The sequence below is a fragment of the Catharus ustulatus genome, chromosome 5 (genome assembly GCF_009819885.2).
Source record: "Catharus ustulatus isolate bCatUst1 chromosome 5, bCatUst1.pri.v2, whole genome shotgun sequence".
NCBI classification, from domain to species: Eukaryota; Metazoa; Chordata; class Aves; order Passeriformes; family Turdidae; genus Catharus; species Catharus ustulatus.
In genome coordinates, this window is record NC_046225.1 from 13,691,801 (window position 1) to 13,707,624 (window position 15,824).

Consider the following 15,824-nt stretch of genomic DNA (forward strand, 5'->3'; position numbering starts at 1 on the left):
GCTGGGATTAGATAAAGTATTAAACTGTTGTTTATTGTCAGGCCAAAACTCTACTGGGAAGCCAGGGAATTCCAGGACTAGCAGACTCCCATCAGCAAGCACCAAAAATTGTTTAGTATTGCCACCGTTTCCCATAAGATCGTAGCCATTTATTATTTACACTTATTACTAGTTGTTATAACATACTTGATAAAAGCTCTTGGCAGGCACAGTGTTTCCAGCTATTGTCACATCTGTCAGGATGGAAAGGATACATAAACTGTTTTTTCCTCTTTTATTGCTGTTAAAGGGTAACAGATGAAGCTTCTTCACTCCAGACTGTTAAGCCGTGCTTTATTTTGAAGAAATATGTCAACAATGGCTGGCTTGGAAAACATTACATTCCTGTCCTAAATATAGATTGCAATAATTTTTACTAGGGCAATGTCTTTTGCAGTGGAAATTTCAAATTGTACAATAATAGTAAATGAAACATTTGGATTTGATGTTTACATAGTTTTTTGCTCTGAAGGACCTGGATGACTTTTAAAATTTTTCAAATATGAATGAACAATAAAACCCTTTATGAGGCATAGGAAATAAGAAAATTATTTCTTCATTCCTGCAAAGTTGTTGTGTAAAGAATCAGAATTTATATAATTATTGGTGGCACAGAAGACCAGAATTAAGGACAGAACAAAATTAAGAATTAAGGCAGAAACAAAAATTTATTCAATCCTCTGTACATTTCATCTCTTTAAGCTTTCTGTGCAGCAAAATGAAGCACACAGGGTGAACTCCTGACCTTGTGGAAGCCAATAGAAGTTTGAAATTACTCTGGGGAAAGGAACTTTTTCAATTAGTTACTTGCATTTACATATCATCCATTCAGAATCAAAGCAAAATGTACATGCCCTGAGTATTATATGAAGCAGACAAGACTTGATACGAGCAAAGAGCCTTAGGTCTGATCTTGATAGAGTGTTAAGGAATGAGTGAAATGTTTGTCTTTCCTCCCTTAATCCTTCAAGCAGATGCACACACAAGTAACCTGAAGCATGAATTGCTGAGTGTTTGTAGAGCATGAGGGTAAATACTGCACTTGATGGCCCAGCAGATCGGAGAGGAGGAGTGTGGTCTTGATTAGTTACCCACAGGGAGAGCAGAGCCAAGCAGCACCTTAGTGATAGCAATGTCCTAGCTCTGGAAAGTCTTCAACAAGGGTCTTCCCCTTTGAAATTTGGCTTGGACTGACTTCTGGGTGCATTCTTCTACTTCCCTCCCCTATCCCTGATCCCCTTGCTCCAACATGTGTGCTTATGCTTTGCATTATCCAAATAAAGTCCCTGGAATAGGAGTTCTGGAACAGACCAGTTTGGCCAATTCCAGCTGAATTCTTTCTGTCTGTGTAAGATTGACATTTGTGAATTTCTGGTAATTTATCCAACATTATAGCTGGTGTAAGTGAGCATGGCTAAGGGCAAGGAGTTAACATTCGCAGGACTGAGTTGATAAATTTTAGTTGTGAGTAAAAGGAGAAAGTAACAGTTCGGTCAAATCAGGGAGTGCTGCCTCTTTCCTGGGTGTGGCACCCAGCTTCTGTATCCCTGAGCAAGCAGATGGAATATTGTTGGATATATTGAAGTATAGTATTTGCACAGAATATGTGCAGCTTCTACCCTGGATGCTTGCTATGCCTGAACAAATTTAGCACTGAACAAGGCGTGGCCTATGATTCAGTTGATGCAGGCATGTAATATTCTTGGGATCAATGAGCTCTGCTCATTGTGATCAATACATTTAATGAACAATATCATTTTCTTTTGCTGTCCAACCTCTCCCATGCTGTTTTGACAAAAACAAGAATACATCTGGGTTTGTATTGTGAAACTTTAATCTTACTCAGCATGGCCATAGGTGTGTAACCACTCAAATTATGGTAATAAAGTCTGCAGTTTTTGTAATTTTTAAATATGCATTTCTGGGACAGCTGCTGGTCAGAGTTCATTGAACTGCAAAGTACCATGCATACAATTCTATTGTCTCTTATTTTCACTTGACTATATCAAAGTGATTTTTTAGCAACCATCAGAACTATGTGGTTTTTTTCTGGAAAAAAAGGTACGAAGTAGTGAGTCCCATAGTCTCACTAGACTGCATTGTCTGTCTACCAACACCTATTGTTGGCTTCAGAAAAATACTGTCAGATGCTGCTAGCCAGGCTGGGCCTTAGTCTGCCACTGCAGTGCCTGTCAGGAATCATTAGCTACTGATCTCTTTGACTAATGGTCCACTTGATTGTCTGATTCATGTTCAAGATCTGTAAATGAGGCAGAAGCATCTTTCCTGCTCACCAGCTGTGAAATGGCTAAACACAGCTAGATATGCAGAAATCAAAATAAATGTATTTCCAATAAAGTTTGGCAACAATATCAAATCTAAAGCTGAGAGCAGAACAATGTTTTTGTGTTTTTTAAAGTTACAGTATTATAAATCAACATTATCTCATCATGTGCTTGTCAGAGAAATGTATTTTACCGAAACAGTGAAATGCTGGTAGTAGCATTAATCTTATGTTGAGTTGGATAGATGTTCTTTATTCAACATAAATTCATACTTTCAATATTTGCTCTTTTGTCCATTATCCCCAGATGTATTCAGTGTTCAGCAGAACCTTTGTGCTTTTGTCTGAGTCCTGCATATGCTAATGGAGTGTGTGTGTGTATTTTTGTGTACATATAAAAGAATTACAGGTGTGAAAACAGTAAAAAATATAGGGTGGGATTTTGGATGGAGGGACTTCTTGGGGGAGGAGCTCCTGCATCTGTTTTATATTAATGGAATAAGCCCTGGAGGGTCAGCCTGGCATAATGCCAAGATAACTGAGAAGTAAATCTGGGCCTGAGAGCTCACTAGTATTTTTCTTGGAAAAGAAAGTGAATATGAAATTCACCACTGGCTAGAGAATTAGTGTGAGAGCCATACCACAAACAGGCTCTAGTTCATGGATTTAAGCAGAGCTTAATACTTTATATTTACACTGTAATTATAGACAGAACAGATCTACAAAGACACAAAAAGAGAGTTGATTTTGTGAATGGATGCTCCCACAGGAGCTATCCAGTGGTCTGTTATGTGGAAGACAAAGTTGAAGTCCACCTTCAATTTCTACCTTCCCACATCCTGCATGAAGGAGGAAAAATGATTGAAACCCACTGTTCATTTCTGTATTTGACTTTGACTTTCATGTTATTTGGGATTTTTATCTAGTGTTTCCACAGATCCACAGAAGTAAATATTTTGAGATAGTCAGTGTGCTTGGTCACATTGATCCAGAAACTAATGTGTGACCAGAATCAGGGTGGTTTTTATAATTGCTGTGTTGTTAAACTTAGGTTAGAAAGAACTTTATTTAATCTGTTCAGCGTCATATACAACAATCTTTTCCTGCTCATTGCTAGGAGAATCAAAGTGTCTTTGAAACAATATGAAAATATTATAATTTTATAATGGACTCTAGCATGATCAGGAAAAATCTACTGTAACAACTTCCTTCTTCAGAACTCTTTGTACATGGCTAATTCTGAAAAAACAAACAAACAAAACAAAATATAAAGGAAAAATCAGACATTTTGCTCCTTCGGTGACTCTAAATCTCTGGAAACTTTGTCTAACTTTTGAGAAGCAAATTTAGCTAAATGTGTGTAATACCCAACCTGGTTTTAATATACTTTATCACCTTAGATTCTTACATAGTCCCATTCAATATCTATTTACACATGGTTATATGTTTTTATTAATGAATAAATGAATTAATGAATAATTACATAGAAAATTACCGAGATTACGTTTGCAAACACAATATTTGCTATAGAATAGTGCAGCAGAAGCATCTTACCTTAATAAGATGGTTTTTGTTTTTTCTTTTGTTGTCTGAATTTCCCATCCAGTAAAACTGCACATTTATGTAGGAGTTTTCAGCATTAATTATTAATTATTCCACCTCTTCCTTGGATGTCATTTTCCCCTGCACTAAATGACCAACATATGTGTGTGTGTATATATATATGTATATAACCATTTTCTAGCTATGCTTCTGTCTAAAGGCAAACTTTCATTGAGAACCTATAAATTCCATTAGATCCAAATGGTACATGTTCCCAATATTTACCCACTTCCTAGAGAGCTGATAGATGACTGGCAGAGCTCTGCCCACTCAATACTCTCTGCCACATGCATGTCTTTTCCTTTGTGGTATCCACAGGGAACCAGTTTGATTAATTGGTTGTTCCTATCCCATAAAAATAATCAGGACAGTTTTCACGCCTGTTTTTTGGTTTTAGGCTTTTTACAGATTTTGGCAGGCATCACTGTGTGATTTTACTTGATTTTCCAGCATGTAAACTTTATAATTTTTTTTTGTTTTAAATGAAAATTTAAAATGTACTGTAATTTCAAGAGACTCTGGGTGAAATCCTATTGCACTTATTTTTAACCATCATTTTGACCTATTTTATCTGTTCCTCTTTTTCCATCCTGAAATGGCATACATCACAGGAGAGGAGAACCCTCTTCACTTCTTTCACATAAATGGATTCTGGGCAGTTGTGGCATGCAGGGGCACTACACAGCTCCTTTCCATCAAGCCCCTGTGTTGCTTACTGTGTCCCTATGTGTGTTACCTGAAGCTGGAGGAGTAATTTGAAATACAGACATAAAGTGTACATTTTCTATGGAAATTTATCAAGATTTCCTCCCTTTCATGAAGATGATTTAATTAATGTTATTTCCTCATTATTTAGAATGAAATTTGTGTATTGTAGTAGTAACCTGGGACCAGAATGAGCACTTTTCATCAATATGAATGAGTGGCTTTATTTATTTACTTCCTTGTTTTTTGCAGCTGTTGCAGCAGTGCAACGAACCAACTTTTTACCTCAGCTATGCTGTGTATGATTTTTCCTTGTGTTTATCTGTACTTTTCAGGCTTTTTGATATCTTTAATAGAAAAATAATGTACAGTAGCCAAAGCCTTAAGTTCCTAAGTAACCTTTCTGTGCCAGATAGTAATGACTGCAGACCCTATATCCAAGTTTAATATTGTAGAGGCCAGTTTAAAGTAGGAATGATTTCAGTCCAGCATATAACATTTGTGACACCTCCTGACACTCTAATATGGTTTTCTAATATGGGTACGATTGTCACAACAAATGCTGTGGGTCCCCTGCGTTGAATGCAATACGAAGAATTCTTTCTTGGACACCTGTGTGTTTCTGCTACCATCCTGAATTATTAGAAGGATGTACTGCAGGCACTGACAATATCACGTATGTATTCAGTTTAGGGAGAGTTCTGAACTGATGTGACAACTTCCTAACTGAGGTGCCTTTGTACTCTTTCTGTCACACCTAATGCATTGATAACTCAATTGGCAGTGACCTGCAAGGATAGGATGCAACATTAGAACACTACTGCTAAGAAAGTACTTGAGGGATGATAAATAGGGCAGTGCACATTAATAAATGCTACTTTTTGTGCACACAGACCTTGTGTAGCTGAAGAATAAGAGCTATGTCTAGGCACGCTGCTGCAGAAGTAGTAAACCTCTTTCAAGAACTAGGAAATCTGAGTGGTGGAAACAACAATGGAAATGGTGGCACCCACAGCATTAGCACACACAGGTTGTCTTCTCCTGAACCATGCACTTTGCCAGTGACAGGGGATGCACTCTTAGTAGAAAATGCCCAGTCTTTTACCTCAGTATAAATAGCAATCCTGGGGCATGCAGGATGCTGTCATGTGTCCCTGGGCATCTCCCATCCCCCTTCAGAGCTGGTAAATGACATTCACTACTCCTTTCTTGGAAATGTGCAAAAAGGATTTCCATAGAGAGTCTTTGGAGAGTTCCTGTTTTCTCATGTGTGTAATAGATTGGGTCAAGCAACAAAGAGGAGGGATGAAAGAATAAGATTTAATTTTATATGCACTCTCCTGTCATCGCTATTAGAAAAAAAAATGGATGAAAAGAGAAAGAGAAATTCTGCAATACATGTGATGTCAGTGTTAAATTAAATTAAGATCATATGTTTTTATGCAGCAGCTCTAAGTCTTCAGTTATGAGGAGGTTCATAATAGTAGAGTCGATTCCAAGTTAATGTTAACAAACTTCTTGTGTGTGAATAATTAATCTAAAAAATAGCAGCATTATCTACAGTACTTGCAGCCAACATAGATTAAATGTATAACCTGTAATTTATTCAGTTTTGGGGCATCTGAATTGTACTAAGATCAGTTGTGACAGATTATTATTTCAGCATATCATTCTAAAACAGTGTGAATGCAAAGGATACTATCAGAAGTTATTGATTATCAGAAACTCATAAAAGCACAGGTTCTTAAAATCTTTTAAATTATGGATAAGGAAATTTATACCGCAAATCAGGGAATACCTCTTTGTTTTTTGCAAATTGCCAAAATACAGAGCTATAACTGCAAGTTACATCTTTTTGATGATTTGTAATTATTGAGTAGTTTCAAACTATAAATGAGGATCAAAACCCTAGTCTCATTATGGCTAATTAGAGAACAGTTGTAGAAGTGGGAAAGCTTTAATTTTGTGTTGTGGGCAGAGAGGTTGGGAGGGGAAGAAAACTTGGAAATTAGTATTGGGGTATTTACTGTTTTTGTCTTCCTACTTCACAGGTTTTGAACACCTCTGTAGAAATCTTCACAACCCTTTGTGATTCTGCTGGCCTTGGCAGAGCATATGCAGCTATAGCCAAGATCCTGGCAAGGTAGGTTAGCACATCCTTGTCTGATTGTCAGTGCAGATTCACTCAGCTGTGAAAGACTTAAATTGTTAGAGGTCTGTCGCTTCCCATTACTGACTGCTTAAATTTTAAGCAGTGCCCTTCTTGCAGTAAGTGACCCTTTCATCAAAAGTTATTTTAAACTGTTACACATTTTTTAAAGTGTATGGTTCTAGTTTTTCTTTGTCTGTAAAATATAATATGTCCTTTTTCCTCCACATTTTGAGGGCTTTTTAAATGTTGAGGGTTTTTTTGTTGGTTTTTTTCTGGGGGGAGGGAGGGTGGGTGGGGGACCTTACCTTACTAGAAAATAGAAATGCAGAACTATTTTCCAGGTTAAGAAAGAGGAAAAACCTGAAAGAATGTAACAAGCTTCAGTAGGTGTCTCAGTGTAATATTTTCTGAACTGTAAGTTTCCATTTATTGCACTCTCTTCTGTGGAGGCATTTCTGGTTTGTGCATGTGTAACTAGGTACAAATTTGTTGCAGATATAATGCTTGTATTCAATATTTTTGTTTCAGCATCTGGCATTAAAATCTTCCTCCAGGTGAATTAGTTCAGGCACAAATACTTTTCACAGAAAGTAGTCTAATGAAATTATGAGAAAGGGAAAAAAGAGATTAAAGTGAAGGCAGCAGCTCATTCTTGATTTATCCTATGTTTGAAGACCTCAGTGTATATGACGCATGATAGAGCTTGGCAATTGTTTATGGAGAGGGACTTATCACCAGGCTTATTTCAAGGTGCAGAGTAAATTCTCCTCTTTGAGTGAGATCCCTTGTCTCTTGGCCTTATCCAAGCACATAGGGATCAGCCGAAACCACAGTCCTCCTCAGCTCTCTGATGCATAATTCATGTCTACATGTATTCTGAGCATCCTAAATAAGGACATGGGAAAAGATACTCCAAAAGACACAGAACGGATTTAGAATACCAGATCCCAGTTTTAAAACTCTCTTAAAGCCTAACCAAGAAAGGTTTAGTAGCAAAAGCACCAGCTGTTAAAATGAGTGGCTTTCCAATGAGTACACAGGTCTCTGAAGTCTCAGTAGCATTCATGACCTCCTTGTATTCTCAAAAAGCAGCAGTCTGGGTAGAGGCTGAGTTAAGATAGTCAAAGGAACATCCCTGGTAAACCATGTCTATTAATTTCCTTTCTGTGATTTAGGCATTCTGGAATGAAGGCGCATGCATTTATTGTTGCAGATTTTGAGATCTTTCTGAAGTCAGTTTGCTAAACCCTTCCTCTGAAAGACCATGCCAATGCAATTTTTTTCTTAAAAGAAGACCTAAAGACAGAGTGGCTAGTGATTTTCTTCTGCATCAAATCTATATTCCACACCTTGTGGGAGCATTCTTTAGCTATCCAGGAATGGACAGTCCCACTGCTTTCCAGTTGTTGCAATTTGCAAAAGAAGGAAAACAGTAGATGAAGAGCAGTGGGAGCAGATACTAAGAGCAGTAACACTCCTCAGTTTAATATTTAAGGCATTCTCCTAGAAGAGGAATAATCTGATTAATTCAGGTGAAGCAGGAGTTCAATCTCATGTATAGGATCAGGGATAATCTATTGAAGAATAGATCAGAAAATAAGATTGGGTCTTCTTGGTGAAGACTCAACCATAAACCCTTTCTCTGGAAAATGGCTGCTGTACTTTTTATAAAACCCATCTGGTAGTTATGCCATGAGCACATTCACCAAATTAAACACCTTACATATGTACCTGCTTTGAAGAGCTTTGGGTATGTAATAAGCATTAACTGTTCAACCCTCTAAAATATCATGATGGTTCTCAGCAACTTTCAGTTGTTTGAGAAACTTAAATGTGAAAAGTCTGGGCACCTATGAATCATAGAATGATAAAAATCATAAAATAGTTTGGGTTGGAAGGGATCTTTACAGGTCAGCTAGTCTATCCCCCTGCAGTGAGCAGGGACATCTCCAACCAGATTAAGTTGCTCAAAGCCCAATCCTGGCCGGCCTTGAATATTTCCAGGGATGAGGCACCAACCACCTCTCTGGGCAAACCTGTTCCAGAGTTTTACCACTCTCATTGTAAAATACTTCTTCCATACATCTAACCTAAAGCATCCATCCTTCAGTATAGAGCCCTTGCCTCTTGTCCTGTTGCAGCAAGCCCTACATTTGCTCAACAATTTGTCCCTGCCTTTATTATAAGCTCACTTTAGATGCTGTAAGGTCTTCTTGGCAACTTCTCCAAGCTGAGCACCCCCAGCTCTCTCAGCCTGTCATGATAGGAGAGGTGCTGCAGCCCTCTGAGCATCCTGGTGGCCTCCTCTGCACCCATTCCAACAGGTCCATATCCATCCTGTGCTGAGGATGTCAGAGCTGGACACAGAACATTTTGGATAAATGCACCAATAATTACTGCTGGTGACAGAATCCCCATATTCAGTTTCTTCAGTTTTCATTTACTTACAGGTAAATGGTATAGGTACCTGATATAGGCTAGGTTTGTGTAAATAATTTTAAATTTGATGGATAACATCTTCACAAGAAGATGACTGTTTCCCAAAAATAATGCATTACAGCCATAATGTCTGTGAGAATTTCCAGTTATTTCCTTGTGACAGTTTGGTGAAAGTGCCTGAGCCTTCCTGAATGGAGAACCTGCCTGTAGCTTTGGAATATTTTGTGAAATCTTTTCTGCAGATGTTTCCAGAGACCATGGGAAACTGAAAATCTTTATCATGTGCATTTAGTCATGTCATTTTCCAGGGGAAAGAATCTGACATAATAGCATCATGTTCTTGACTTATTCTGCCAGTGTCCACCATGGTAATGACTTCTTGTGGACACATGATTTATACATCCAATTCCATCACATAAGCAATCCTATAAAAGGTGCATATTTTCATAAAAGTCTAATAGGGGTAAAAATCTCATAGGGCATTTTAGCATGAAACTGGAAAATGAGTTGCTGTAGATGTGTAATCTCTTCTGCTGAAGTCATCATAACTGTTCTGTGGGATCATGAATGACTATATCTTTAGGAAATTGCATTTTATGCATTTAGGAATGTGATGTCTAAGGAGATAGAAAGTATATGGCTGTATAAAATAACATGTAGATTTTTGAAGGAACTATATAATATTAGCCCTTTGAGTAGGAAAGACTTGTTTATCATGTTACCAGGTCTTGTGCAGGATAAAGTGTTTCAGTAAACCTTCTAGCATACTTTAAATATCTCAAGCTGTAGTGCTTTTAAAAGTACTTCCTTTGAAAAATTGTTAAACTGTGCCAACTGACTGCTAGCTGGCATAAGTGAAGTTCTTACAGTGAGAAATATCTTTCTGATATGTATCAAATTGATTCCTGTTTTCCTCAAAGAAGTTATATGCCCTAGCAATTTTCATATTTTCTATTTGTGGAGCAGAAGTTTTGATGTGAAAAATAAAAAATGGTCAAAAATACATCAGAACATTTCTATTAATTCATGAAATTAAGAAAACCTTTTTACATTTTCTCCTGTCACTGATTCCATTTGCTTTATTACTTTCAGCCTCTAGCCCACAAACTTGGTGGCACAATCAACAAACCCCTTAGTGGCTGTTTCATCTCTGCTCTATTTGATTTCTCCACTCTGAGTAAATGATTAAGTTTTCATGCATTGGTTCAACCAAAATCTATGTTCACTCAACCACATCCTTTATTGATTACTTCTACTGCAAACAGTAGGCCAAGTGTGATATACATAATTGGACAGTTGTCAGGGGATGTGGGTGTTAACAGTCCTGTTTTCCCAATTGGAAACTGGAATCACCTTGATACACAAATATTCTGCACTGTTTCATTCTCATTCCTTGGACCAAGGAGTCCTTTTCCTCAGAATATATGTTTTTAACTCTCAAAGGTCTGGTTGAATGGATTTAATGATTATACCATATAATATGCTCTTCAAGTTGCACCTGTGCACTGCATATAGAAAACTAGAAAAACTGAAATTAATATTTGTCTAACACTTTAACCTTGTCCTTTAACTTATACAAAACATACGCTATATATCTGTGGGAAAACATTTGATTTTCTTTTCTTTGGGAAAAAGAAACAGGTTAAAAAAATATGTGGTTCTAATTAAAAAATTTAGAAGCCTTTTGACATTTGGTAAATATTTACAGTCTGGTATATTTTGTATTCTCATGGTAATACAATATTTAAATTAAGAAAGTTTAGTAAATCTCAAGTCTGCTAGTTGACCACTAAATGTTAGAGTAGCATATACTTGAGCATTTCAAGAATGTTAGTTTGCAGTGATTTAGCAACCTTTTGTAGTAATCTTGCCCTCTCAGTCACATGCAGAAAATCACTGCAATATTTTAAATTTGCAGCTAAGCTTTGCCGTGTTTCCTGTTTCATGGCAGGCTGTTATAATTACTTCAATAGCATAAAAGAGGGAAATTCAGAGTTTGAAAGCACATATCCTTAATATATTTTATAATAAAAACTGTATTTTAATAAATGCCAGGCCATCATTTGCTGTAGGAATATAATTTGGAGGTGGTTCAAGATGATAAGAAAATAAATCACAATTCTTTATCACTTACAGAAACTCCTATTTTTGTGACTTTCTTAATTAAAACTGGATTTTCTGTCTTACTTGGTGCCTTGACATTTAGCATGCTATGCTCCTACATTAGTGACTCAAGTTCATGGCTAATATTGAGGTCAGCTGGAGTAACACTCTGGCCTTAAAGGGAAAAAGTGCACAGTGCCTTATTCACAAGCCAGCTCAGATGTCTGTCTTATATCTTGCAATCACACTGCTGAGAGCTTATATTGTTAATATGACTGGCTTTATTAAAAAATAAAAAGGAAATCTGCAAATGTTATTGTCAAAGTACATTAGCCAATTTTCAAGTTAGATGCAGCTGTGACCTCAGGTTGCTCTGAGCTCACTGGGATTTGGGGGTGGCACCTGCAACCCACAGCTTATAGGTTTGCCTGTGTGACCCTGGCCACCTTTGATCCACCCAGCCAAAGGGCAGTATTGTGTCCCAGGGAAAGGCTGTCAACCCAGAACTGAGATACAGCACTTGTACAACTCTGCTGCTGCACACTATCAGGTTCTAGAGCAGCTCTGAATGACAGAAAGCCTTACTGAAATAACCACCTTCATACTTCCTTCCCCTATTTTGTCAGGATGTGAAGTCCAGCTGAGTTGAAAATGTTGTCAGCGGCTCAGTAGGAAAAAATTAAATAATGGAAGGTCCAAAAGCCCTGTTAAATCATCCACCTATGTTTTCATTCTTGGTCTTAAAATATAGCACAATAGTCTGAAAGAAAGTTTTGTTCTATTCTGCTGAAAGGATCCCATTTTGCCCTCTGACATTCTGTGTGGAGTAGTCTCATTGGGCTCAGCACAGGTAGTGCTGGAGGCCATTTGGAAATAAAATCCAGTCATGGATGAGTCATCACAAAGTTGCTTCAGAACAAGGGGGCAGATCTTCAGCATTTGAAGAAGTCATCTGAGTAAATATTTCATTTTGTCCCTGTCCTTTGCTTCAGTCAGGGAAAATCAAATGAGGCTGTGAAGTACTTGGGAGTGTTTGTGAAGGATGCTGAGAGTGCTAATCTAAGCCAAAGCCTGGTGGATGCAAATATCCTACTTGGAAAAATTCACAATGAAACCGTAAGTACTGTTTGTTATGATGATCTCAAACAACTTGATTTACTTCTTGGTAAGATCAGGTTTTGCCAATGAGATAACATGGGAGGATTTGATCCTGGTGTTGCATCTCTTAGGAGTTAGCCAAGGAGAAGTCAATGCGTGACTAAATGAAATGTGGATTTATTATCCAGGAAAGGTGAACATTTCACATCATATTTAACACAGAGAGTTTTGTTCTAAAACAGATTGCTAAAAAACTCCAAATTCAGATCAGGACAAACTTTACATGTTGTGAAAAATCTTCATCCAAATCAGCATTGGGGCCATATATGCCCATAAAGAGTCATTGGTTAACGCAAATGAATTTTTATTGCACTATACATTAATGTATACTGTATTGCATACTAATGGGCTGTTTATAATCTTAGCTATGTTTCTTCTCTACATTCTCTCAGCCAAATTTATGAAATGGGTTCTAGCAGCAAGTAGTTTGTCAAAGGTCTGTTAGCAGTGTTTTCTGTCTTTGCTTGCACTGCAGTAACACTTGGATTTGGAAATCAAAAGGGTTAAAGACATTGCTGCAGAAGTGAAAGATTCAGGCTTTAACACCTATTTTAGAGCTGAATTGCTGCACAAAGTTATTTAGATACAGTAATAATAAGAATATTTTTTTCTTTATGTTGGAACTTAGGAAATGCTTTCATTATGAGTAAAATAAAAATAGAAATATCCTTTCTCTCTTCCATTGCATATTTTTTGTCATATGTTCTGTGTATAATAAATTGAACAGAGTACTTTACCCTTTTCACTTCCACTTTGCTTCAGTGCCCCTTTTTTCCTGCATTCCTCTTACAGAGAACTCCAACTACCAAAATTGCTGTCCTGTTTGTCCTGTTATTTCATAAGCAGTAGATTTTTTTTAATTTTATAATCTCTAAATTAGCCTGAGAGTTTTCTGTTTACATGTGTTCTTAGCAAAAAAGCTGAATTTCCCACTGAAAACTAAGTTTTAAGGTCTTTGACAACTTTATGAAGTAACTGAAGTAAAATGGATCTGAAACTTAGAAGAAAGCAGGATGATATGGCACTGTGCTGAATTATTCTCCTCCAAATCTGAAAAATAATTAAATAAATTCTGTTTCACTACTTCTGTATCTCATTCCTTCTTCCACCATTGTGAATAATCAATTCAATAGAACAGACATTTTAAGAACTAATCTCTATTTGATTATTCTTTAAATTATCTTTCTCAGTCCAGAATTTTCTGCCTTGAGCTGGGGCAGTGGTGTAGAAGGGCACAAGTGCAGTAACTTAATCTTATTAATGTATATTTCATTTGAACATAAATTACAAAGTCTTGAATTTTGCAGTTCCCTATATCATGTTTCCTATATAATTTTTTTTTTTTCTGCAAGGCCAGCAGTGTTTACCAAAACTGAGTGTGAATTAACATTTCCTCTTTTGGATCACTGCCTGCTGGTGTCAGCTGTCATCACCAGTATTCTCTAAGTTAAGTCATTATTAGGGTCTTTTTATTCAATTCTGTACATCCCCCCGTGATAAAATTTGCAGTAGTACTGTCCATCAAATTAAAGATATCTCTGTTTATATCCAGATCTGTCCATGGGGACCTCTAGTAAACCAGGGATATAACTCTTCCAGTTCTTCACTTGGACCAAATTCACTTTGCTCTGTCCATACTGTTGCTGTATCTTCCCAGTTCTCTCATCTCACTGTTCCCTCATCAGCACTGTCCTTCTTTAATGCTGTACACACAGTTTGCTTTCTAGTCATGATTGTTTTACCCAGATGATTGTTGTTTCCTAAAATGCCTGGTTTGTGTTATGCAGGACTATTAGGTCTCATTTCCCCCAGTTTCTTAAGCAGGTTGCTTTCTTAATACATACACTCTGAAATTTGCATTATGCACTCTGTAATTTCTCATTTCACTTTTTTCAAGTTTCTTAGTCTGATTTGCTGCATTCCTCTCACTAATTGCATCACTTAACCTGCTGTAGTTCTCATGAGTATAATAAGTAGGTGTTTCTGCTTTTCATTATATTACAGCTTATCAGTCTTTATTCGTTGCTGGGTCCTCATAGGCCTAATTCTGCTCTTCTGCTGTATTAAACAAAGCTAAAAGACTAGCAGAATTTCTATTACTCTTTTTTCCTTTTTAAATTATAAGCCCATTTTAACTATTACAGGACTTTTCATCCCAAAAAGTGATATCAAGTGAAACAGGTAGCAGTTGGAGTCTCCTCCCAGGCTCTGTGAAGAATGGAATTTCAATCTTACTAAATCAAGATGAGAGCGAAAGGATAAGACATCTCTGAAAATGCTTTCAGTCAGGATGTTTCTGCAACAGGGCAGCAGAATTTCACACCAATGGCAGGGTAGAGATAAATTACTTGAGTTTTCTATTCAGCAACAGTTGGGCTACATTTCTCCTACTGTTTCCTTTTTTTATAATTAGGAATATCCCTGGGCTTTTACATACACCTTTCTTCCCCTATGAATGAGTAAATTTTAATTTCTGTTCTTTTCTGTGATCAAGTCTATCACTTCATTATCCTCTTCTTTTTCCATTTTTAGCTTTTTTTAAAATTTAATACCACCATAAATTAGGATCTTTCCTCCCACAGATATGTTTAATGCAATGGAACAATAGCAATAATGTCTAAACAGCCTGACTGCAATCTTTATTAATACTTAGCTTTGATATATTTATATTTTTATGCTCAAAATGCTACAGAGAGAACTGAAAAACTATTCAATTCAAAGATATGAGCAGTGTTATCTGGATTTTAGAGCTTAGAAAACAGCAAGGGAGAGTAATTTGCTTAATGCCTTGCCCTGAGTCACTCTGTGGGCTGCCACATCCCTGAGGTGTCAAAGGAGCAGGCTCTAATGCCAAGGTAAAATACAGGTGACTACAAGTAGTTTTAAAATTATTTTCTTTTTTCTTCTTGACTAGGGGAACTACAACGAAGCTCTGGAATACTTCAGCCAGGCCTCTGAGGCAGCGAAAGCTCTGAAGGATTTGCCCTTGGTGGCTGAAACAGAGAGTTACTGTGGCATTGCCAAGGCTCACCAGCTGATGGTGGCGTTCAACAGCCACGTAGCAGCAGCCGCGGATCCCCTCAGCCTGCAGTGCCTGCTGGCATGGAAGCAAACCAGAAGTGACATGTGCACTGACCCTCTTCCAGCCGGTAAGGCAGTGCTTATGAAACACATTAGTGCTGCATTGTCCTCAACACTTAAGTCATTTTTCTTGTAGAGTTTTATTAAATTATTTCCCAGGTTTAATCCTTGTACGGAATGGAGGTTGGGCTTTGCTCCTTTGTGCGCTTGTTTTAAAGGCTGAATTAAAATACAATATAACACAGAGAAATGGATAGTAGT

General features: G+C 37.2%; 1 protein-coding gene across 1 annotated transcript in view; it reads left to right on the plus strand.

The window, feature by feature from the left end:
- Positions 1-15,824, plus strand: part of TTC29 (tetratricopeptide repeat domain 29) — a 116,938-nt gene that overhangs the window by 55,952 nt on the left and 45,162 nt on the right. Inside the window, exons 8-10 of the mRNA XM_033061438.1 lie at positions 6,682-6,773; positions 12,317-12,440; positions 15,397-15,631. Coding sequence (XP_032917329.1) covers positions 6,682-6,773; positions 12,317-12,440; positions 15,397-15,631 — 451 coding nt within the window. The remainder of the gene's footprint in view (positions 1-6,681; positions 6,774-12,316; positions 12,441-15,396; positions 15,632-15,824) is intronic.